The 27,269-nt window shown below is 35.0% G+C and overlaps 1 protein-coding gene across 9 annotated transcripts in view; it reads right to left on the bottom strand.

Annotated features, from left to right (window-relative positions):
• Window positions 1–27,269, bottom strand: part of ERC2 (ELKS/RAB6-interacting/CAST family member 2) — a 430,377-nt gene that overhangs the window by 108,977 nt on the left and 294,131 nt on the right. For all 9 annotated transcript variants that reach the window (XR_004359172.1, XR_004359173.1, XR_004359174.1 and 6 more), the window contains 2 exons: window positions 16,200–16,334; window positions 1,745–1,810 (listed from right to left, as the gene is read on the bottom strand). Coding sequence is in view for 1 of the 9 variants with exons in the window: in XM_032699590.1 (XP_032555481.1) it covers window positions 1,784–1,810; window positions 16,200–16,334 (162 nt within the window). In the remaining 8 variants the exon portion in view is untranslated. The remainder of the gene's footprint in view (window positions 1–1,744; window positions 1,811–16,199; window positions 16,335–27,269) is intronic.

The following is a 27,269-nucleotide window of genomic DNA, read 5'->3' as shown; positions in this document are numbered from 1 at the left end:
ATATATGACAATAGCAGATAAACTATGTTGGCATTTGAACAAAAGCATGAAAGAGGAATGTCTGTTCTTAAATTGGAAATAAATATGGGCCTGGAAAATAAACAAGACCTGCTCTCCACACTCAAAACAGAAGAATGATGCTGACAAACAGCTGAAAATTACATTACTTCTAAATAACATCATAAACTGCTATTAAAATATCATGCAGCTGCAATTAACAGAACTTGCTAATTACTTAAAAACCTAAGAAAGCCCATAAACCTTTTTTACATTTTGTGTGTAAAAGAACAGCTCCAAATTCTTTCTCAGGTTGCTTATTTTCAGGAAAGAAGAAAGAAACTAGAAAAAATTTAGAATATGAGTCACATCCTTTCCTACTGTTACCACATGCAACATGTGTGTCCATAAACACAGAGGTTACCTACACATACAGCCAGTACCAGCATGCCATTTAGGACTGAATCACAAAGCATAAAACCCAGAAAGATTTATAATTATACTTTGATAAACCAAGGTTGCTTTCTTTTAAATGTTAATGGGTACCACACTGCCCATTATTTTATTTTAAAATTACTAAATCTTAAAGTTCTCTGTAATGGAATTTTAAATTTTTACTTTTTTTTAAAAAGGAAATTCAAATTATTCATCATGGATTGCACTAATTTTGCTTTGCACAACTATTCTGAAAACTAAGCATATAAGAACAAAAAACATTTTGAAGATTTTATTCATATCAAATAGAACAATGGGCTTACAACATAGCTTATAACACAGCTGGAAGCAAATCATACAAGTCTTTGACCGTGGGTGACAGGAGTCAAAGCAATATAAAGTATGGAAGCTTTAATAATACAATAATCTTTACTTATAAGAGTAGATTTTGCTCCTTTGAACAGGCCCATTGCAGCAAATAAAACTGCTCCCGTGAGAAGCAGTGAGCAACATTTTCTAGGAGAAAACCACCAAGCCTGATGATCTCAGAAACCACGGTGATCATGAGCTGCAAATTACCTCCAGCTTCAAAGGCAAGCACCAAAGAACTGGATATGCATCCATCAATAAGTGACACACGATGACAATACAGTATTTACTCATAACTGAGAGACAAACAAAAGGAGCTGCACTTTGTAGTCTTAATTATCACAGCCAAATTATTGCATGGTTGTTATTCCATCATACTGTTTCAGGCACAGAACATGAATTGCATGGAGAGATTATACTTTCCTTATTAAGAATCTGCTGCTTATTTTAAAATTTCATTAAAACATTTCAGCTTAAGAGGTAGTCTCATTTTTCCATGCATATAATAAATTCTATTCCAGTGAGATTCCATGCTTAATCTGTGGCAAACTTTCTTAAGTATCAAACACGTTCTGCAATAATATTACAGTGTTCTTACAGGGAGCGTTGAGATGATATAGCAGATTAATACCAGTTTAAAGAAATTCTTACCTACCTACTGAAAAAAGAAAATTGTTTAGACAGATACAAACAGATACAAATAGACTTCTTTTAAAGCTTTGTACCTACTTACACCTTTAGCCACAGTAAGTTATAAAAAAACTAAACCACTACACCACTAAACCATTAGACACAGTTTCTCATTTTTCGTTGCATATGAGAAAACATCTTCACAAACACACGTGTGGGTTCGCAAACACACTTGTCAAAAAGCACACAGCTCCACACAGTTTAAAATAAAACATAAAAATTGAAAAAAAAGATAGAAAAGAGAGTTTCTCACCCCTCAAAACAAAACTGGAACTTTGGTTTACAGGAACGGCTATGCCCATATACCCTCCTCATCATCCTGCGTGCCAGATGTTAGGAGATGCACAGAGAAGGTGTTGGCATTGGAATGAAAGAAGAAAAGGTTAGTTACTTTGGTGCACACAAAATACAGTTTTCTTGGCTGTTAAAAACATGACTTCTTTTTTTTTTTAAACATAAGCCAGTGAAAACAAGTGAACAAGTTTGTGTTACATATACAAGAATCCGCACCTATAGCAACCAAAAAAACAACAACAGTGACGTACATATTTTTCCATCCTAGTGAAAACAGTGTGTAGGAAGTAGATTATAAGATTAAATATTAAAAGATTATCTATTTTTTATTTGCACGCAATTCTAAACAACATTGACGGCAAAGATCAAACCTTGTAAGTAAGCAAAGTAATTAGTATAATCAAAGTGCCTTAAATTCTGTTTGGTTAAAAGATACAAAACTCCTGAATAATAAAATTGTATCATTAGCAAGGCACACTTTTCCATCATGCTATCAATTAACTCTATCTTTTAAACAATTGTTAAACACTGCACATTGTTGAATACTGTTAGATAGTTTTTCTTTTTTCCATTTTTGAACCGTTAACATTACTCATTTATTTAAAGTTTTAATAATGAATAAAATTAACTGCAAACACAAAAATTTCATTAAATTGTTTTTAAAAGGGGCTATTTTATGGCAGATAAGCTGAAAGCAGAAGGTCTTTCTTCACATTTTTTATAAACTTGAAGTTAGTAAGAACAAAATAAAAAGCATGAACTAAATAAGAAGAGTGGAATGTTCTTCCCAGGACACATTTACTGAAGATTACAATTTTACCATGATTCTTTATCTATACACACAGAGATGTCTATGTGCAGAGCTATCTCTATATACAGCTCTACTGTGCCAAATGATGTGATACTCAGCTTCTAGGACATAGAGGTGCACAACACAGTGTTTTTTCATTGAACTCAGCATTTCAAAACCAAATAAAATCATATCATTCTAGATTCACCCATTAATATTTTAGAAACATGAAAAAAATACATTCTATAGTTTCAGAGTCTTGAAAGTTAGCTGGTGTAACATATTGCTGGCACTTAATTAAATCTAAAAACTAAATAAAATGAATGGTAATTAATTATGATTGAAATGGACAGGAATTTTAGCCTGAAAATATACACTGCCAGTATCACTACTGTTCCTAGTCCATTCTTGGAATAAAAAAGAGCTCCCAGATGTCAACTGTTATTAAAAACCAGATGTTAAGATAGATGTCTTGCATGTTGCTGAATTAAGTAAAGAAATCTGACAGTCCACTATAAACTTAGCTATCATTTAACACAGAAGAAATGTGGGTAAATTTTTTACAATTAACTTGGAACACATCTCAGTTATAAGGTCTGCACAAATACACCGCACAGAGCAAAGACACAGCGAGGCTTGAATATTCTTATTTATTTTTTGAAACAAAGGGACAGGTTCTGTAAAACTTCCAATGGGCTGGGTTTACCTCACCAAAAACACAAGTCATTCCCTCTGAATTCTACAGGAGCCACTCTTGCTCAGGCCTAGTAACGCTAATTGAACTGACTTTCAAGTTGACAAGAGTTTTGCCAGAGTAAAGGTTGAAGAAAGACTGAAGGATTTCTTTTCCACTGAGTAGTTTGATCCTATTTCACTAACAGAATGCATTAGGTTAATCTTTGGTGACATTCTTAAAAACAGCACAAATCAACAAAATGGGCAACTCGGTACATTTCCAAATTGACTCCTCCTAACTACACACAGCTGGTTTGCTGTTAGAGCATTGTAATTCCTCTAACAGGCAGACATTCATTTTCACTTCAATTATTTGTGTGATCTCTTTTTGGCAGAATTCTAGAAGAGCTGAAAAATCAAATATTGTCAAATATTTGTACAGAGTTTTATGGAAAATTAAAGACTACATAGTTTGACACTGATCCCGATATACAATAAGCAATAAATTAAAAGCTGGAGCCAAGTTAACATCAATCAACATTGCTTTATTGAGTACTGGTCCTGTCAAAAGAATTTTCTATCTGTTCCAATTGCATAGAGACTCTTTTTGATAAGGTAAGTGCTTTGAAATAATATGCTGAGATTTCTGTAAGACATTTCATTATGTGCCATGTGACCCAGTGTCAGACAAATTAGCTCTATACAGAATGAATGTTTGCTGGGGAAGGAAGGGGACCTGCAGATATCTTTCTCATCCCAAACTTCTTCCATATTTCCATGATCTGAAAGAAAAGCCTGACCAAGACTGCTTGGAAAACTGAACATATTTAGGATGAGCTGAATAAAGGTTATCAGCCACATAAACATATGCCTGAAAGCATGAATACAGTATCATCATTGGAAAACATACAGGGCAAGCTTAGAAGACAGGGGAATCTGAAATCAAGGATCTCAAATAGGGCTTTACAGATCATGGTAGAAGTGACATGTGATACAATCTTCAATTTACCAGGAAAAATACAGGCAGAGAAATAAAAATCACAAAGTTTGCTGTATCTCTACACAGTAGCATAAGACCATAAACTGCATTACACATCTGGTGCTCATGTCACACTCTTGTGAATATTTGAAAGACTGTAACCACATCAGGAAACAGCTAGAAAATTATTGAAAAATAAACTTGGCAGTGAGAAACAGAAGAGACTCAACCTAACTGACTACACATAAAACATTAAAAGGTTGTCTGATCATTATTAACTAATATATAGAAAAGATGACAGCTCTTTTCTCTGGAATCAGAGGATACAGTTACACTGCAAATATGGTACATATTTTTCAGTAACACATCAGTTCTGGGTGACTTGAAGATTTTGTATGAAGACTTAAACACTTCCTAAAAGACATGGCTACTTGTACCCAAAATGAATTTTAAAAGGATAGATTTAATGAAGGAATTATCATGTGGTCAGGTCCAGATTATGATCATGGTCCACTTCAACAGCTACAATTAATAAAAATCCTCTGCCGTACTTTTTTCCTCACATCTGTTTCAATGAGAATGTGTGTGTCATGATCTTATTCCTTATGCAAAAAATTTATTACATATTTTCCAATTTTATTGATCGGCAAGTTCACAAAACTGAACGTGGTGATCTTTTTTAACATACAATTGAATAAAAAATAAAACCCAACAAACAAAACCACCACCGGATTTTAAATTTTTGATACTAAGAACAACCCCAAACCCAGACTCAGCATACTGTCTTGTTTTAAAAACCTGTATCTGTGTAGTATTTTGATTTGATTTGCACCTACCCCAGAAAATCTGTTCCTATCTCATTTTCAATCCCTTACTTATTTTTCCATCCTTGAGACACTGTGAAGCAAAATAAAAGCTGCAGTTATGCCCTATCATGTATTACTATTGGATCAGAGCCTTCCAGAAGTATGCTTAGTTTTTCATATCAGTGTGTATCCTACAGAATCATTAATCTACGGCTCTTTCAAACAATAAACTGTAATCAAGCAATTTTTGATTAATGTTTGTGTACATTAACTGCCTTTTAAACTTGGATCTTTCATTCGTTTATAGGGTCAAGAATAGCAATTCAGTGACAAAAACTGCAAAGCAAAATCTCAATTCCTGACAGGCAAAAAAGGAAAAAAGAGAGAGCATTTGGATTGATAAATTAGTATTCACACTTAATTATTATAAAATTATTATCAATTCAAAGTGCTTAAAATATTGAATGCTCTGAATTTTTAGGACTGACATCAAAATATCTAATTTAGACACATAGCACAGTGGTATAATCTCAAATACTATCAAAGCCTTTGTACATAGGCTATTAATAGATTATAAATTCATTGATTTTATTTCATCCTGTCCTAGTCCTTTTTTTTTGGTTTTCTGTGCTGCTACTTCTCATATTTGCTTACCATCTTAAAAATAAGTGTCTGCTAAATACTATTACTAAATATCATTTACCATTCTGGTCCAATCACCACAAACCCTAACATTAAAACCTCAAAACTGGCTTCAAAGTAGCAAAATGAGGAATTTAAAAAATAGTGCTCAGAAAACACTACACACATGTAGAAGGCTTGTATAAAGACATCTTCTGTTTTATTATTGGAGTGTATCTCAATGCAAGTTTTGCAGGCACATTTCTCAGCCATCAATTCTATAAAGGCTCATCAGTTTTAGGAGAAAATTTGAGACCGTGGCTTTCAGATAAGAGGGGCTACATTACACAGTGGGTTAGAAAGAGAGGATAACTCTAATCGTGGTCTACATGATTAGGTAATCTACAGAATTTTAAGAATCAGATGCCAGCAATGATCAGTCTATTCATAACCATTCTGCACTTGGCACACTCTGGATTACTGATGAACATGGAACAGTTGCAGGAGGTTGTATTTAGCAGCGCGTTGGAACAGCAACAGATCTGTAGCTGATACAGTTGGTACTGAGGGTCGGCCTCTGTACAATACACCCACCCTGGGGGGTATTCTGGATTAATTCTGCCTTATCTCCAAGACTGAATTCCTTTTAGCATTTTCTCTGTGTTGGAGGACCTCCTGGAATGTATCTTTCATTTAAGTTCAATTAAAAAGGAATTTGGGGTGCCCATTCCAACATCATTTCTGGATATGAACCATAGTGCAGGAAGTGGGAATGATGAGGAGGATTTGATTCAAATCTTCATTCCTGATCAGAACTAAAATCCCAACATAGGTGCACTCAAAGACTGCAAAAGTTGCATTACTACGAGGTCAGCTCATATAAACATGTATAATATTTGGTTACAGCACAATTCCCCTCACTTTTGTGGCATGCAAGTATCTTTTTAAAATCCATTCCTTCAAAAAAAAAGAAATAAAAAAAAAGTCCTAATCTCCTTTTAGCCAAAAGCTTTTGCAACACAGGCAACATTAAACACTTGATGAGTTAAGCTTTTCTGGCTCTCTTCCCACAGTAGAAGACCCTTCCTGACAAGGCTCATCACATTTCCCTTTCATGTGCTGCATGCTAAGAATTAATGTCTTTACTTGGGTTAAATAAATCTACCGATAACCTGCTCATCTCTTCAACTAACTTTCTGATGACTGATTTAGGTTATTCTCCTTGTTATCTATGGCTACTAATGGGTCATTAAACATGTAACTTCTGGCTCTGAACTGTGAAACTGTCCTACTTACAGCAAATACTTACATTTACAAATATTATTTTCCCATTGTTACAAAGGAATCTACCTGCTAAGCAATGACATTTCATTCAAATCAAGGACTTAGTCTAAAATCAGAATCTCTCAGAGCTTAGAGAGATTTGTATCTGCTACTCAGTTTCTAAGAGCAAACATAGCTGAGGACTAATCTCCCAAACTCTCTATACACAGAACCAGAAGAGTTTTGTGCATAAATGATTTGAAGAACTGAGCCTATAACCAGAAAGCAGAAAGATTAACAGTGGATTCATTTAAGTCCTTGGTGCATAGAGCTTTAGAAGGTCTTTATGTTTCATTTGTATATTCAAAAAGTTGAATAAATCTTAAAAATTGCTCCAGCAATATGTATCTATGTCAGAGGTCTATTTTCATAGCTATCCATAACAGAAAGGGTCACAAGTAACCATGTATCACCCAGCTATGAAAATGACCATAAAGCCCATCTCACCATTTGTTCTATTTGTATATAGTAAGGTTAAAATCAATCAGAAATACTGGAGATGGGGGTAAGCAAAACGTTGTTTCTGACCATTTACTTTACAACACCCAGACCAGCATTAACAGGAGTAAGATGTTTCACCAGATACTCATGCATTCTGAAGTTTTATCACTAGATGAAGCGGAAACTCAATGCTTCTTACAAGAAGTGGTCCGTGAAATCAGATTTGCAATGCAAAAATTTATGGTCCCCTTTGTAGTGAAAGCCTGTGACATGTTATCTCACTTAAGTAACCAGCGCCAGATATGCAACTTTTGTTATCAAGTTACTGTCTCCCAGAAATGCATTTTTGGCTCTTTCAGCTGGTCTAAAGACCTATTTTAGACTATGATGGTGGCAGATAATTTTTCTACTAAGAAATATAAGATAAATGTAAACCTCTATATGTGTTGTATATTATAACACACACATTCAGGGGAAGTGAGGGGGAGAGGTTTCTGTAGCTAAACATGATCTCGAAAAATTCTTCCATATGTGGAAAAGACTGCAAATCTAACATATAAATATAGATATATATAAATATACACACTGAGCAGTGTGTATACATTTGTATCACATTCATTAAACCTCAAAACATAAAATAAATTCATTTCTATAAGCAAAGGAGAGGTATAACTTTTCAATATAGAAAATCCATCTCCTGGAGCATCATAGATGACAAAACCTATATTTTCTACTTCTTGCTTTTAATACAGGTCAGGTTCAGCTGGTATTTTAGTAAATTACAAATTTAGCATAATTTAAAGGTAGATGAAAATTAATCTGCCTATAATATAATTACAATGAGGAGGAATAACAAAAGAATTAACAAATATTACAAATTTCTATTGGCTTTTACTGTCAATGAGAAATTTTGAGTAGCATACAATGTTTGTAACTGCAAAATGGCAGCATACCAAAATCCAGAACTAGAGTATCCCTGAAAGATAAATTCAAATTCAGGGCAGATTCTTCCGGATTTCAGGGCTCCTTCTTTTGTTCCATCACAAGTACTATGTAGCTTAAAATAATCCTTAGGTTTGAAACCAATCCTATTAACCTCAAAATGTGGGCAAGCCTCTGTGGGAGATTATTTCAGTTTTCTTTTGAGGGTAAAGTAGACAAAAATACTTAGACAGATGTCAGAGGCAGGAAAAATTCTCTGTACCTACTGAAATAATGACACGATCACACTTTCTGACTTTTAGGAAACGCTTAGACAGAAATTACATCCTCATTAGAAGAGAACAATTTGCCACTCGGTAGCATGTTTATACTAAACACTATAGCTGTGATAAATGCATACAATTTAATTGGAAAACTGATGTTTTGAAGGTGACCACGATATAAATAGGATTTTACTGCATTCCGTTCAACAAGTCTGTACAACAGGTGATGTGAATCACAAGTTCTTTGTTCCAGAAGAATAATATGTGTAGCAAAGATGAAAAATCAGAGGAAATACTTAAAAATGTGAAAGCATTTATATGACTAATTTGCACTGCACTCCTGAGTTCTCAAAAATCTAATTAATTCAGCACAATACTAGTTATTTACAGTGGATATGCCTGGGATTGTTTATACTGAATGTACTGACAAGCAAACCTTGCCCTGCCCAAATTCCTAAATTAAATAAATCCATGTGACTCCAATGAGCTTAGTGCAGGCTCAGCTCTGTGCTAATGCAATTGCATATTTCCTTGCAGCTTGAGGCACCAGCAGAACAAGTTCACATACATTTAGTGAACAGACAAGAGCAAGCTCACACCTGCCCAAATACAATGTGTAAACACACAGGATAAAGAAACACACAGAATATTAAACAAAATCTGGGTCAGGGAGGAAGCCAACATTTCCAATTTACTGCGTTACACAGCTATATCATATCACTCTATACAACAATGTCACTGGTGCTTTGGGTTTTCCCCTGCTTTTTTTTTTTTTTTCCTTCTTTCTTGAACGACAAAGTTTCAATGATGTAGAAAACTCCCAAACAAGATATTTCAGTTTTCCAGGTACTAAACTTCTGCTCTGATTGAACTTTCTACTCAAAGACACAAGGAGTTTGAAGAATTGTATGCTTTTCAAATAACCATGGTTATTTGCATTAGCTAAAATAATCGGTTTCGGTTTATGTTTGTCCGGATTTTAGGTTGTGCTGTTTGGTTTTGTGTTGTTTTGTTGTTTCTTTATTGTTTGGCTTTTTTTGAGGGAAAAATCTCAATTTCAATATTCCTGAGGCCTATTCAGGAGTTTGAGGTTGGCAATTTTCCAGTGTGGACACAGAATATAAGGCATTATGCTAACAACCAGAGCTGCCAAAATACACAAAGTAGCATGCTCTGCCTTCCCCACAATTACATATGGATCAATACAGTGATTTGTAGATCAGGATCCAGACACTAAAATAATAATTGTTGCTTGACTGTCCTATGATTCTGATTTCAAAGTCATCTACCTCAAATAAAATACCATCTGACCTGTTCAGAGTTTTTCACATATCATCTTTCAGCAACTCCGAGGACATTTAGCAGTTCCAGCTGATGAACAAAGACCTGTTGCCAAGACCAGTCACCACTTTACAAAAGAATAAACACATTTTTTGAGAGCATATGGTCGTCTTCAAAAAGTTAGTTTGTAGTGGCATACTAAAACTACTTGGCAACAGTCAGCTTGTTGTCAAGTTTCATGCATCACTGCATGTGATTTCGTTTTTAAAATGAATGAGTTTACCAGTATACTTTCAAAAAACCTGTTTTAAAATGACATGCATGTAATACTAAGACAGCTCTGTAACAGTTGGCTTTGTGACTGGAGATAAAGTCCTGTCCCATCACTGTCCTGACAAGGAGGACTTTTGCTTTAGACAAGAGGATAGTTCAGAGACCTCAAACCACCTTTTAAGTCTCTTTGCTGAGATCTCAGAGTAATAGAAAACTTGTTGAATTTGTGTCAAACTACTTCTAAACACCACTACTTTGTAGAAGGGCCATCAAAAATGTTTTAAGTAGGAACAAAATCTCTATGTAGCCACACAGGATTAAAAGATGTAAAAGGACATCTTTTTACATGCTTCGACACCATGTGACATTCCATCCCCAATTACAGTTTCTAAGAATAGGGCCAACTTTTTGGAGAACAGCCAGCTCCTAAAGCCTTATGACACACCCTATGATATTCACATTTTTCTAAAAATCAGATTCTTTTTTATGAGAACATAATCTCTCATCATAAAACAAAATTAAAATATATTTGTAGCCTTGGTGACCATAGAGTAAAGCATTCAGCTTTGAATCCACTACAGCTTGGGAATTCAGGAAACTCTTAGGAGACTAGAAACACTGTACATTTTATGCCTTTAAAAACCTCAAGTACAATGGGAAGTAAGAAGATTGGATAGTTCTTATAACAATCAGGTCTGGCAATAAAGTCTTAAAGTACGAAAATTCTTTGGATGTTATACTTTCAGTCTTCCACTGTGTGGATGCAGAATCAAGTTCTCAAATAGTCTAATTTCCTATCAAGAAAGCCATCACACCAACTTAAGTATATCCGAGCCACATACATGTCATAGATTGCCTACACTTCTTATTAAGTCCCTTTTTCATGTAGAGAGACTGCTTCTAATTCAAATAATCAATTACAGTTTTTTACTACGTCGTAAGGAAGGAACTGTACTTTAGACCTTCAACCACATGGCAAAGTTCTCCTGAATTTGAAGAAAGTCCTGGGTGGTGGCAAAGGAATGCTATTCATTATGTGGAGAACGTCCCTGAGCTAGAGATCTGTCATGTGTGCCAGTAAGTTAAGGACTGTAAGGATTTTGAGCAGGAATGTCAAATGCCCACAGAAATGATTAGTAAGTGAATATGGAGGACTAGAGCCTGGAACTCAGAAGAGGAAACAAACAGGAAGAGGCAGAGAGGCTCCTGAGATTAGAACACAAAGGGAAGGAGATGTCTCAATTTGACCAGACTGGTGGTTAGCAAGGCAGAATTCCCTGTTGGTTAGTAATGTGCAGTCCTGTTCTGATATTAAAAGGATAAAGCTGACAGAAGGGCTGCAGGGCAGGAAGGCAGCTGTGGCAGGGAATACAAATGTGCTGATTCCTAACAACTTCCAACAGTTACAGCAATTTGCTTCAAGAGCACACAGTCATTTGTGTGACACAGACAGGCACTTCCTTCAAGACATTTTCCATACAAGGAAGAAAACTGAATGATGATGTGGGTAAACTGAGGCAAAGACAAAAAGGTTTTGAGAAAAAACAGTAAGAATGTAGAGGTGAGAAATATGAGAAACATGGAGCTGGACAGTAGGTTTTGTGATGAAGTCTAAGCTACAGGACAGGACAGCTTCTAAATCTGGAAGTTAAAATTTATTTAGCCATGGGTGTTTTTTGTTCCAAATAGATCTTGGATACAACGATCCAGATTAGATTACTGCAATGCACTCTACAAGGTGCTGCATATTACAACCCCTTGGAAACTGAAGCTAGTATAGAATGCTTATTAAGCTAATTTTCATGCTAGGAGTATTACACCCACACTTCAGGATACACACTGACTGCCAAAATGTTTCCAGGTGGAATTTAAGATTGCCAACTCTCAAGCTAAAACTAAAGAGAATAAATTGGTTTTTGTGCAAAGCTGCAAAATTATCTTTTTTTCTGAGTTTTTTAAAGACTACTAAAAATGGTTACTATTGCAATGTCAATAGCATGGCAGCACTCAATCTCCATATATTTATTCACATAATAAAATCAGATACACCAACATAACCAGGGATCACATCATGACTCACTGTAACATGACCATGTGTATGGGCAGAGGAGAGTTAGAATCTTCCTACTGTTCAAGAAGTTTTCTTACAGCTTCACCAGAGTTTATGTGAAAAAGGACATACAAGGGCAAAAAAGGTCACCAATCTATGCCTCTCCCTAAACAGAAGAGCAAAAGGCAAGAAAGGGCTGGAAACTTGATTTTGCTCCCCAGCAGCAGCCAGAAAACCTAAACACATCCATTACACCTGAAAAAAAGGTGTTCAACTGGTTCCTTCAAGAGAAGTCAGAGAACCTATTCCTTTACTACTCTAGAGCCATCCTGCTACACGCTGCCCATGGCAGGATATGAAATCAAGTCACAGTTATAACAAAAACACAACCTTTAAAAGAAATGAAACCTGAACAGGACAGCTCCTCATAAAAAGTAGGCTTATTTCAAGCAGGATGTGTGTATATATTTCTTCTAAGAAACTGGAGGTACACCATTCTCTTTAAAAGGAGTACACAAATATCTCGTTCTTTGTTACAAACATGTACTCCACTGCACACGTACATACTTTTACAGACATACGTAACAACATGCAGGTATTTCCCTACAGAAATGTAGCATGTAAATTAGAAAACCCAGTATTATCTATAGAAATTAGAAAAGTTTCAAGATTAACACTGTATGTTCAACTATACCTCTCCAGAAGTTGTGAGAAAACTTTCAAAACTCCTCCCTAGCATTCACTAAATTAATTGGTATTTATGTTACAATATGCACAACTTCCTGGTCACCTTACAAAATTAAAAATCTCCTCTGATGATCTGCAAGGTTATTATTCTTTTCAGTTTCTTCTGTTCTTTTAAACCACATGTTGGTTTATAGCCATCAAAACCCACATATCTAGAATTTGTGTGTAATACTGAATGGGAAATGCAGGTTTCTACAGCACATGGCACTCAAATTGCTGCACAAATGAATGACATATAGAATGGTAAATAAAACACAGAAAGGAGAGAAAAAATAAAACCCATGATTAAAAAATGTAAGATAAAGCAATGACCAGAGTTCACTCATGATTATCGTTGTCTGTGCTGTTCTCAAAGATTATTTCAGCAAGGATTTTGCTATGGATCTCCTATTTGCTTGCTTTGTAAGTAAATATATGCTGGGCTAATTGTTCACAGAGTCTGTGGAAACTTAGGGAGTGCTTCAGGAGAACACCTATTCCAAGTCCAACACAAGGTGAAATAAAGTTATATTCATCTAACCTGTTCTTAAAAATCTTCAAGAAAAGACCTTCCATTACATGTATATGAAAGAATGTCCACAGTTTGTTTCCACTTACAGATTCATTAGACTCAAAGTGAAAAAGTTTTCTTTTTAATAACTAACCTAGTTATTCTTGGCAAAATTAAATTTACTGCTCCTACTCTTTCTCCACTGGGCACTGGAATACAATTGATCATCGTCTCCTTTATAACAACATTTTATGTATTAGAAGACTTATGTCTCCCTTTTGGTACTTTCTAGACTAAACAAACCATGTTCCTTAAGCCTTCCTCACAGGTCATGTTCTCTAAAACTCCTATCATTCTTGTTGCTCTCCTTTTGTCCCTTTCTAATTTGTCTGTGTTCCTTAAAGCATGGTGATCAGAACTGTATACAGCTTTTCAGATCAGGTCTCACCAGTGCTCAAAGGAACAAAATAATTGCTTCCTGCTTCTTTTCCAGCATTATACCTATCCCAGAATTAGATCCAACTTCACTGCAATGGTATTCCATTGTGCAATTTAGATTCCTTTTTCCATGCTATTACCTCATAAGTGCATGTGACTTCTCCCTTGTAAAGGGACTTGTCTTTACCAAATTTCAAATTACTGATTCTAGATTTTCTCCAGTTTATCATGACTGGAGGAACTTTTTGAGCAGTTTTACTGCTCCTACTACGCTTGGAGCTTCTCACAGCTTGATTCAAGATCAACAATATTAATGGTTTTTCTATTTCATCACTGAAATAATCTCTAAAACAATACTCCATGGAAGCAAATAAAGGACAGATCTCTTTGGAATCCTTCTGTAATTGGCCCCCCTGTCTGACAATGAGCAACAGAAAATTTGTCTGTGGTACATTGTTTGTATCAGCTGCTCACCCATATCATGATGATTTCATAATTATTTAAATAAAAATATTTTTTACAGTTATAGCTTTTATTACTGTGATTCATTTCACATTACTTGTTAACTATATTACAAAATGATGTATTTATTTGTATATTACAAATATATGGTGGGACAGTGCTAAAGGCATTATGAATTTAAGGTATATTGCAGCTACCACTTTCTTCTTTAGCCACAAAACCTTAACAAAGGAAATTACATTTGCTTGACATAACTTTCCTTGACAAATAGAAGTATAATAAATAGAGGATGGGAATGCTAGACCTGCATTCTGTTTTAGAGAGTGGTCCAAAACCGTCACCTGGGAAAAGTGCAAGAATAAAGTGAGTAGTGATAAATGACCTCTTATCTTAAAGAATGTAAGGCAAAGAAATAGTTTATCTGGTCTAGGATAGGAACCACCAGTTGATGATGATGAAAACAGGGTAAGGACCAAGCAAGTATAAAGTGGGCTGATATCCATTGAGATGGACAGATAGGTAAGGTCACACAGTCTGATACACACATCAAGCTACTGAAAATGAACAATAGATTACTGGCTTTCTATTGATTCAATGATTAAAAATAATTTGTTCCATAACTTTTCAGGGTCTAAAATAAAGCGATTCATAAATCCCCATATGTTTTATTTATAAAGATGAGAACAGCTTTGCCTTCCTTGAGGCTCCAAGGATCTCCTATATCCTGCATGAGATTGTTCAGTATAATCCTAAATAACTCAGAGTAAAACTGAGAGTATTAGTAAAATAGCTAGTATTGTATGTGCTCTATCTTTAATCATGTACCTATTTCCATCATTCATATAATACCTTTATGTTCTTGAAGATGTTCTGATACAGACTTTCATGATGCTTATCCATTCTTTTCCCTGATTAACCTGTTACCATGCATTTAAATGCACCTTCTTGCCTAAATGTTTGTTCTCTTATATCATCTTGTCCCTTAAGTTTTTTTCACAGGTTCAGATTTCTTGAAATAGTTGAAACCAGAGTCTGGGTTTCAGTAACACTACAGTGGTTGTTACCTGTTTTTTCACTTCTCTTCATTCTGTTTTTTCATTCTATTCCTTGCATAAAGTCAAAACTTTTTTTAATTCACAGACATTTCCAGATAACTTTTTCTTCTTGTATAAACTCAGCCAACTTATCTTTGTTAATCAGAAACAGAACTAAACCAAGACAGCAAGTCCTTAATACTCTTCTCCCCTTTCTGACAGAAAAATTGTTCTTAGAATGTTCCAAGAATTCAAACAATTCTGTGTTGTGTTGTTCAGGTTTTGGGGTTCATTTTCTTTTTTTTTGAGTTGCTATCCAAGAAATTGAGTTTTCTCATACTTACCAGTTTCTGTCTTAGTACAATTCTATTGGTCATTCTAAAAAAAGCTTCTTTGCTTCCTATTCCCAATTAAGTAGTCTATCATACATTCCCACTATAACTTCATCAACGTTTTTCCCTTTTACTTCTACCCAGACATTATGAACTTATAACCTATTTTAGTATCAAACAATGACTTTTCATATAAAAGCAATGTTTAATTTTTCCTCAGGGTTCTCCATTTGAAAATGAGTTACTTGTGTATATAGACTGTTTTTCCTAGTGCAGATAAATAAGGCACCAGACAAAAAGCCAAAATTTTAAACTATTTCAGGGATGTAAATAAATACCAGAGCTATGAGTCTCATTTCAAAGAACACATCACTTGCTTATTAATTCTTTGGAAAATTTTTGTTTTATCTTGAGAGAGCAAAATAACAAAATTAGAAAACCGAAAAGTGAGAAACGAGGTGACCAACCTGATCTGGAGAGGGTCTGTGGTTGGAGTGTTGTGGCCTCCCAGGAGATCGATGGTGGTGGTGGTGGTGATGGTGGTGGTAGTGGTGATGGTCATCATCATAGTTATCTGCCATCAGTTTCATTCTGTTTTGTGTCTGTTTAAGATGTAAAGCAAGACAATTCTATTACATGTTGGAACATATTACTCTAACGGGAGTCAGAGTTTTAGGAAGATCTTGGCTCTCCTTTGTTTTTAAAAGTCTGGACTGCTGGCTCACAAAGAAAAGGGAACAGAAATAGAAAAATAAAGTATGTGAACACATCCTCTGTTTCAGCTTTTACATCTGTAGAATTGCATAAAAAAGTCAGAACAGTAAACAATCAAGGATGTTGCATCTGAAGCATGAAAAACATTTGGCTTTTCTAAATTTATTTAGAACAGTTTCTTATTTTTTCCAGTCTAATATTATGTCTTAACAGTTAACATTTTAAATTTCACTGAAAGGAATATTAAGTGTACTTCAAATATTTACAGTTAGCTTGTATACAACAATCATAAACAGTTATGCTAGAAGTTCTACTTTGCCTTACTTATTTTAATTGTACCCCAGGACCGCTCTGCTAAACTGTAAGGAAAATGAATCTGAAAACTAACTGATAGACACACAGGCACTTAGAGAAATGATTATGGAGCTTGACACATTACTGAATGGAAGTAAGTCTTAGATACAGATCTTGAAAAAGAGATCAACACTTCAGCTACAGCTGTGTACAGATAATAAAATCTATGTCACCATGAGATAACAAGATACATCACTGCTCTTTATCACAGTTACAATTATTCCATACCATGAAATACATGGACTGGAATAATTCAAACCTTGCTCATAACACCAAAAATATCTTACTACCAATTGTCTGATACCAGTGGATACAGTCCTGAAGAGTGTCACAGGCAAACCTATTAAACTGCAATCAAGTTTTACTTAATTTTGCACTAACGAAGCCCAGAATAAAATGCTGTCAAGACTCAAAAACCTCTTCCAAAATAAAAATAATCAACTAAAGACATATACAATTATTATCACATGGTTAACTGAAGGAAAGACAGCAATCTTAACACACTTAACGTCATGCAGGATGTACGGAAACCCGGATGAGGATGCTGGTTAAACACACCAGCCCAGGACTTTGCTCAAACTAATGAGTTCTTAAGCAGATTAATTTAAACACAACTCATTTGTTTGGGTATGTTCCTTTATTAACAGGTCTAATTGGCTCTCAATTCAAAGTGCCCATGAGATACCTAGTGTCCCATAGCTAGTATCTGGTAAATTTACTTCCAGGACTAGTGTAATTTGATTTTCCTATGAGAACAATCCTATATCAAAATCTCTGTTTGGAAAATTTCACTGGTAGGTATATTTTAATAGAAATGTAAAACTCAGCAATTGCTAGTAAATTTCCCAATTTTAATGTTTTTTGCTAAAGTTGAAAAGGTATTTGGGGAAAAAAAAGCGAACTAGATATTCATGTTACATAATATTTGAAGTTAACTAAATCTAATGCGAGGAAAACTATTAACCACAGAATCACAGGAAATGTGCCTTTTCAGCAATTAATTTTTTTCCAGTTGTCACAATGCTTCTCAAGCACTTCATGTGACGTCCATTAGAAGGATCATAGAGTACTACTTTACAGGAGGGGATCTGTACTCAGTTCAAGTAGAAACAAACCAACCAACTCCAAACCAAATCCTTAAGGCATCCACAACAACAAGATACAGAAAAAAAAAATCACAGATCAGATGTGCACCGTCGGAATTTCTGAGCATCTCCATAGCACTGGAACAACATGTTCTCAGTGTGCCACAGAACAAGAGGAATCTGCACCGTTCATTTTCTACACCCCCCCCAAACAAGAAGATGGAAGCATACAACTGTATGAATTTCAGCTGTGACTTTCTACCAGTATTTCTAAAAAGACCATCTCAATCTGAACCATCATAGCTGGTCTGTTTGTCTTTAGATGGAAAGAGGAAGGCCTTTTGAACAAAAGAGTGGAAAAGATGGAGAATTAATAGACAAATAATAAGCCACTTACTGTAAACACTGTAATACCCTGCCTCTTTAGGGAAGCTCCTAACATTTTATTAGTTTATTTTCTTATCAATGAACAGCCTTAAATTTCCTACCTTTCAACTGTATTCCATAAAAGAATGCAAAAGTTAAACAAGATGATATATGCAATCCTAAAAGTGTCCTCTGTAATGAGGTGTTGGGGATTAGGCGTGTCATGGGATAAGAACTGTAAATGAATGATGTCATCTTTCTAATTTGGTGCTGAAATATAAATAAACTACTTCTAATGTTTCTTCCTTTTGGATGCCAGATTGCAGTAAAATGTGCACAAAGAAATGTTAATGCTCTAGTAGCCCTCCTTTAGTCTGTCTGTTCTGGAAGCAAAATACATGAGAAATGTGAAATGAGAACTTCTTTTCCACTCAAGTGACCATCAAACCATCCAAACTTTTACATTACTTGTGACTGTCATTAATTTCTTAAAATTATTCTAAATACTTCCCAAAATATTATGTTTAAAGCTTTTTGGTTTTATTTGTTAGCTCTTCACAATGATAACAAAAATTATTTTGAGGTCCTGTTTGCCTTTGCTTCAGCTACTGCCAGAGCACTGTACTTCCACAGTGAACTGCATTTTCCAGGCATGCTTAGCTTTGACCTAAGAAATACAAACATGGTATGATTTCAAACTTTTAAAAGCAGGACTTTTGAAGAGGATGCACAGGAGGATTTCTGGAAGAAGAACAAAAATAAAACCGTTCTGAGGAACAATACAATCCTTTTCACATCCTCCTAAACAAAAATCTGTAACATTGCTTCTGTTTGCTCCCCTTGCTAACTTTTAATCTTTAGTAGGCTTTGAAATGCCAGTTATATTTTTATTTGAGGAAGAAATTAATTAACCACATTGGAATTTGTTCAGGACCCCAGGGCTTCACACCCCTACACCTACATACAAGCACATACACAGACACACAAAAAGGTGCTTTATCAGACAGACGGTAAATCCTCATGGTCTGGGTCCACATCAACACGTTCAGGGACTGCTTCAGTACTGTCTGTCAGGGGAAAATACCATGTACTGACTTGGCAACGTCATCATTTCCTGCAACATCCCTGGCATACCTGAAAATTTCCTATTCAAGAACATCCAGCATCTTTTCTTATATTACTTTTGAAAGCACAACAATATCTAATATTCCATATGACTTTTCTGGATGGTCTGGAAACTGGGTTCTCAAACTACACAATTAATGAAAATCAGAGTGATGATCATACATGCATTTAAACTGCACAGTATCTAATGTGCATCACGTGTCACCCTGCACTCCTAATCTGAAATAGTTATAGGTCGATCTTTCATTCACATTTTCCTTTCAAACTTGAAAACAGGGTTTCCCAGAATTTACATAGCTACACCTCTGACAACGATTTTTTTTTGAAAATGCCTGGTGAACAACAGGCCCACACCTGAGAAGGAGCAGGTTTTAATTTGGATTTATACTAGAGAAGAAAAACATGTTAACTTGTAAAATGCAACAATTAATTAACTGCATCTCCTACAGACCATGTATAGCCTTATTAGTTCAAGCTTAAACAATGTCCTCAGATTTTTCTCCTTTAAATTTATTGACTACATTCAATAAATACTGCATCCATTTTGAAATAAAGGAATGATCAAGGAATTAAAAGCAGCTTAAATGTAGGTGCACAGGTATATTAACCCTTAGGGTTTGAAACAGTCATCTTTGATCATTCAATATCACTATTTGCTAAGCTGTCAAGGTCATAAATGGTATGTGTAACTGAATTTTTAACCCACTTACCAAAGAATTTATGATCTAGCACCATAAGAAAACTGACAGATATTTCTTGTCCTCCTAAAATTCTGTTGAGTTTAAGTAAGGATATACTAAAGTGAAATGAAAGTCTTTGATTGACTGGTAACAGACTAAATAGCTTAACAGCAATCTGTAACTGTAAAACTATAATATTAAAACTGTCTTTTAAAAAATATTTTAGCAAGGTGGCAATAGGGAACTATGCTTTGATCTGTCATCTGGATCAAGTTTACAACAAAACTCTCATGAATGAGGTTCAAATGAGGAAAAATAGTAAGATCTGTTGCTCTGGGATATAGGTGTAATACAATTCAATAGCTATTACTTTCCTTTGGATTTTCTTCTCAATCTCTCTTCACTAAATGGAATTTGAAATATTTCTAGAATATTCACTTTCAATAGGGTAGGATTTTTCCCTACATAACACGAGAAGGAGGCCTGCAAGCTATCCTGGAGCTATCCTGTGGTCTAATTGTTAAAGCACAGCATTTAAAATCTGGAGACTCACCTTCTAGCTTTGACTCTGCAATTGCCTCTTTTGTTCAATGACACGTTTGAAAATAAGCATTCTACTCTTTCCACAAAACACTCTGAGAACTTCATGTGGCAGGGCTTTAGTTCTAGCATTCATGATTTTTAATAATAAATGATTTTATTTGAGCTTTTTTTTCTCCTAAGACAAGATCTTAGAAAACATAAAAAGGTAATTACCTAAAAACTGGGTGTTTCACATATAGTGAAATACCATATAGTTCAACAAGTTTATCCAGAAGTTGCATAAATTTAGTGAATTAACCTGGATTTAATGAAAACATGTGCAACTGCAATTAGTTTTCCAGTACAAATCCAGTGCTTCAGGCTTGAATTCCATTAACTGAGAGTTAACAAAATGTTTGCCAACTAAGCCAGCTCTGTGCTTACTCTCTACAAATAAAATCGGTTTTCATGTTAGAACAATATTTTTACACATTCTTTGAAAACTGTTATCATCAGAAGACAAGGGAAGAATTTCTTATACTTTCTACTGTTGCATCTCAAGTTTATAGAGATACCTGCACCTCGCATTAGTGATTTGATAATAAGCCAACTACTGGAGAAAAGTTTGGCTACTTGGCATTTAACTCTTTTTATTTTTTACCACATTAATGATAAGACTGTTCCATATGATATAAGGAACACAGTAAAGGTTTTATGCTAAGAAAGTACATAATATTTTCTTTTTCACATCTATATTTAGTTATAAACTAAACTTAATTCACATGATGCTTTTACATTAAAATCTCACAATTCTTATCATCTGTAACATGGATGTAACCAGAACACTTGACCTTCAGCCTCTGTCTGACCTCACAGGACAGAGAATAGGGGTTCAGAAACAGTACTGAGTATTTTCCAAGTTTTCATTAAATCCAACATTCCTCACAGGTGAAACACAAAATCAATTGTTTGTCAAATTAGACACTCTGACTCCTGTGCAGCAGTGCAAGGCAGTTTCCAACTTAGATCTTTTCAAAGACTTGGATCTGATAATTTAATGTTGGACATGAGTACAGAAGCTTTACAGATATTTCAATTTTTTTTAATTAGAATACTAACTGATATGAACAACCATTACACCTGTTGCTTTGCAAGATTACAAAATGTACCTGACTTACCCTGTGAGAAGTTAAAGCTCACAGTAGGTCTCCCTCTTCACCAGCTGAGGGACAATAGTCCCACAAACACACCAGCTGGGATATTGGACACTTGGCAGACGGAGACAGGCAGCAGTTCCAAGTGCCAAGACACCTTTCTAAAGCACTAAGGCCAAATTTCAACTTTCCTGACACTTCTAATTAAACAAACTTATGTTGATATGAACATGGTCCATGACTTTTTAGCTGCATTTTCTGCATTTAGAGTTTGTGTTTTTCAAGTATTTTCAATTATTCTGTGAACTAAAAGTATGGCTTGAAGCGCAGGAAATATCTTTAATAACACAGCATACTCAGTAATGTACAGGCTAAAGTCATGCTAAAGGTATTTGTCTCAGTCCTACTACTAAACTTGGTAATTACACAGAAGTATGTAAGAACATAGACACAAAGAAGTGGGTTAAAAAGCATAATTAAAGCTCTGAAACAGTAGCTGCCTGAGGACATCTCAGGCCAGGTCCCACTAAATGCAGACAAGCAACGGAAGAAGTCAAGTTCTCTTTTTTTCCCTTTTACAACAGGAAATAACTCATTAAAAAGATACTTCCCCATAATAATTATTTTAAACCAGACATGAATCAGAAACTTCAGCAGCTAAATAAAACCTTTGAAATGGCAAATCTCAGGCTAGCAGCACTGGTTGTTTTTTTAGCATTTTTAGAGTCTGAATTGTTCATTTCAGCTGCAATTTTTGCAATTTCAGTACCAAGCCCAGGTCTCTCATTTGTATCATATACAAAATATATCTTAAGTTGCAAATACTACATTTCTTCCATTGCATGCAATAAAAATTGATAAATAGAACGTAAATTTCAACACATGGATGGTATATAGGAATATAGACTGAAATGGAGATAACACCACACCACTGTCTTGATATGCTCTATAGAGACACTTTACTTAAAACTAATTTCCTTTTTATGCTAGTTTGTAGAAGTTACAAGTTTTATCCACCATTACAGCAGCAGAAAAATCTGACACCCAATACTTACAATATTTTTTTTTAATAGTTGGCTACTTAGCACTATATTTGAGATCAAGTGTTCAACTATATTTAGCCTTAATATCATGGGGTACATTGTAGTAGAACTTAAGGATTTGTTTCAAAAATGTCTCCTGGAGCAAAACCATTATAATGGAGATATTCACTGTTCTTATTTGAGATATTCAATACCCATTTCTACCTACCAAGTAAGCCAGATCCAAAATTTAAAAAGTTCCAGTGTTAATATATACATTATTTGATATCTGCATTACCCACTTCTTCCATCTAAGATTTTCAGACTCAGTGGAGTTAAACCATTTGTCTGAACAAAGGGCATTATGACGATATAGCTATTGAGATGTTCTGAGATAAGTTCACAATGAGATTATCACCTGTGAAAAAGGCTGCCATGAGACATGGCCATGCTTAAGCTTTGATACAGATTCCTCAAGAATGTCCTCTCTTCAGAGCGTTTTTCAAACAGAAGCAGATTTTAAAGCAGGAAAGGATTTATGTACCAAGCCTGTGGTGCCTTCAGGGGCTGACTGCTATAGGCTAGAAGGCAAAAAAAGCCCCTCTTATTGGAAAATATTTGTGTGAAAATACCATCCAAAAGAATTTGGATTCCTGAGAGCATAAGGAGAAAAAGTGATGCCATATCTAACTATGACTCCAGTCCTTCAACTATCATAGCATAAATTGTAAAATCTTACTCAGAATACGTGAAAAGTGCTACATGAGCACTGCCAACATTTTCAGTATTTTTCCAAGACAGAATATGTCTTTTGAATCAATAGTTTGTTTAGCTACACACAGAGATTCTCTTTCCTACCTTTGCCATATGGAGCCTGCTGCATTAAGCTATAGGAAGTGGCATTCTGCCCTTTCACCCCTACAGTGAGTGGTCTGTCTGCACTGGGTTTATATCTAAGCTGCTTGTACTTGGCAAAATCAAGATGTAATTCAATTGTAAAGACTGGAATGACTCGCATTCAAAAACACAGATTCAAAACTCAAGTTAAAATTTAAGACAACAAACCCCAATGTTAGGACATGCAGAAATATTCCTAATTATATCTATTATATAATTTAATATTATTATATTTCTAATTGATAGAAAGGCATATACTAAAAGGATTTTTAAGATAGTAAGGCCATTGAATGCATGAGCTGCTTGTATTGACATAAATGGGATCCAAACACCCAGATTTAAAATCAGAGAGTAATAGCCATTTCACTATGATTTCTGAGAACTTTCAAAGAAAAAATTACCAGACTGATTATCTTCATATGAGTTCAATATATGAAGTTATTAGAACATCTTTTCTTACCTGTCCAAAATAAACAAAGAACCGGAGTAGCATAAGCATAACAAAAATAAAGCTAAAACTTAAGGGTCTCAGATTACTCTTGTGTACAAAGTTACTTAAAGCTTGAGCAAGACCAGTATTATGAGTGATAACAAACAGTATGAACAGAAGTGGAGAAAAATCAGCACAGTGGTCAATTCTGTCTGAAGTACCCATGTGAATGGCTTCACACCGTGGGTTCTATTTGCTGTGCAGTTACACTTAGATTCAACTCTACCATAAATCTTTCTGAAGTAGATATGTGTAAATAATAATAATAATAACAACAAGAATAACAATGTGTTCCTATAATATTGCCATCTGTAAAATTCAAAGCAATCAGAAAGATTAACTTGGTTTAACAACATCAGAAACTTAAACAATAATGATTAGGAACCAACACAATAACAGGGCAGTGCTACTGATCCCAAGTGCTACAGATGATGCCTACAGACACCATAAGAAAGCATTGCAAGACTTTTTTGTTCCCACCCTTGTTAAACATAAAGAGAGCTTAAATACAATGAATTAATTCACAGTGTTGCAGAACGTTTTGGGCTGCCAGAATAATCACAAATCACAACAACTTCTTATCATATCCTTTTTCTCATACGGTAATATAAGCACTTTCAATATCATAAAATACACAGTGCAATACAGTTGAATTAATCTATCAGGGAAAATACAACATGGGGTATTTTGTTATTCTTGAATCTTTCATATCAGCACCATAATATCACAGTAGCACTATTTCTGATGTACCTAACTAGAACAGTATATGTAATGCAACATTTTGCCCTTCTATTCCATTTTATTCCTTTGCTGCTGAAAGAGTTCTTTAAAATATTTACATGGTAACTAGCAAGAAATAGTTCTGCATATTGCAGGCAGAAGAAAATATTGTGAGTTGTTAGTTCGCTGAGAAACTGTGCTTACACGCATTTTTTAAATTCCTGGATTGTTTCTCACCCTTTTTGTTTCACTAGCAATATATTCATATGATGAAATATAGAGCAGTGAACTAACAGACTGGAGAAGACTGCCAAACACCAGCTTTGCCTCTGGCCAGAGTATTCTGTACACCTGCAGTCCTGAAAACGCTGGAAAGGTTTCTAATTTCATGTTTTGAGAAGAAAAATAAAATGCTCTCAAGGAGTTGGAAGACCTTGCACTTTGGCCAACTCCACTTACATTTTTGGCTCTATATCCTAAAAGTGAAAAGAGACAACTGGGAAATTTGCTTGCAGTATCCAAGTTCAGAATGAATCAGTAACTTAGCAGTGTCTTCTGCTCTTACCAAAATCTCTTGAGACGTTCTAAAAATGGGCTTTAAGCTAATTATTTCATGAAGGATTGCATCACTATACAAATTTCTCTAAAAATAGCTGTCTCAGAATTCTCAAAAGGAATCTTGGCCAGGGTGATTATACATATTATGTAATCACTCAGCCAAGCCCACATGGTGATTTTGTTTAATGCTGTATTTCTGAAAGCTTCTTAAAAGCCTACTACAAAGTTCTACGGCTCTCAAAACACAGCATTTGGTGTATGAATCAAAGCAATTCCAGTGGTTGCTTTGCTGGGAGTGCATTACTATGCTTGCCATTTATTTAAAGCAGTAAACGATAAATATTTAACTGACAGATTGCAGCTGCTAAACTGTATTTAAATCATGACACTTAAATATGTTTGTTTCTTATGGGAATGTGTTTGCAACACAGAGGCCAGTATTATTACTACTAATGTTACAGCTGGATACACTGTGATAGAAATAATTTTCCTAGGTTATCAAAATATAATGTGAGAAACCTGCAAAAGTAAGCCAGCACTTGAGATAAAAACAATTATCTTCTTCCAGCTTAGAAATAACAGAAGTTTTACTTATACTCACACAGTCACAATATGGCTCAACTCTTTCACATAAATAACATTTTAATCTTTAGACATATGTCTATCTATAGCTTTATTTAAAATAAATCCTAGAAGTTCTCATTTCCTTACAAAGGCACTATATTTCCTTTCTCTAAGATGCCTCTTTTTTCTTTTGCAGTGTAAAAATCGTAACAAATTACTTCAAAGTCAATGTCCTGATACTAGTTTACAATGTGTTCGATATTCCCAAAGGCTAGAAAATTAAAGCAGAAAAACTGGATAAAGGAATTCAATGACATACTTGGTGTTAGGAGCATTATCTAAGTCACGAACTATATAAAAAAAAAAAAGGAAAAAAGCCTGAAATTTGCAATTGAGACTTGTTTTTAAACTTTCTTTTTTGAACACATTCTATTTCTGGTTTCATTTTATTTCAGTTTAGATTACTATTAGGCTGCCTTTTGTCAGTCTGCAGGCACTGCTGAGCAATGGAGATCAGTAGCTTTGTCAATGTGAAAAGCATTGACATTTTATGACCAAAAAAAATTGATTAATTAAAAGGGATAAAGATGTATTTTTGAGCTGGGGGGCCAGGACTGGGGTAAGGGGTGGGGTATACCCTTGGGAAGTAAATACTTGGCCTCCAAACTGAGTAATAACTCATTGCACTGGTGCAAGACAACCCACATGAAAAATAAAAGACATAAAATAGCATCAAGTTTATGTCATGGATACACTAAGATGAATATTCATGCCTAAGCAGGTAGTACACTGTATTTGTTTTATCTTTGCCAGAATGGGGCCTATTTAGAAAACAGCTTGTTACTCCTAGATATTGAAAAGCTCTTGGTACATTTCTTCCTTTCATGGAATTTTTCAAGCTCATGGTCTGTGGCACAATGCTAACATACTTCTGAAGCAACCCTAAGGAAGCTTTTGGACAGCCAAGAAGCTTCCAGTTGAAATACAGAATGGACTATGATGGTCCAGAGGAGTTTTTCTCAATGCAAGTCTGTGGCAGAAGCAGCTCTATGTGCATTTGGCCAGTCGATCTCGGACGAGTCTGTGAGACATTACAGTGCAGAGACAGAATCCTCCTGGCCTTCATCCAACAGTAAAATTCTATGAGGAACCTCAGTGCTTTGGGTTACTTCATTGAGTTTAACAGAACTGACCTCCTGAACCTTTAAGACATCACTACACACTGTGCCCTATCTCTTTTGATGCCTACAATGACCTCAGGTGAGTCAGACCTTTCTGAGCAGGAA

This window comes from Chiroxiphia lanceolata, chromosome 11, assembly GCF_009829145.1.
Source record: "Chiroxiphia lanceolata isolate bChiLan1 chromosome 11, bChiLan1.pri, whole genome shotgun sequence".
In the NCBI taxonomy this organism is placed as follows: Eukaryota; Metazoa; Chordata; class Aves; order Passeriformes; family Pipridae; genus Chiroxiphia; species Chiroxiphia lanceolata.
This window is presented reverse-complemented; position numbering and strand designations above follow the sequence as displayed.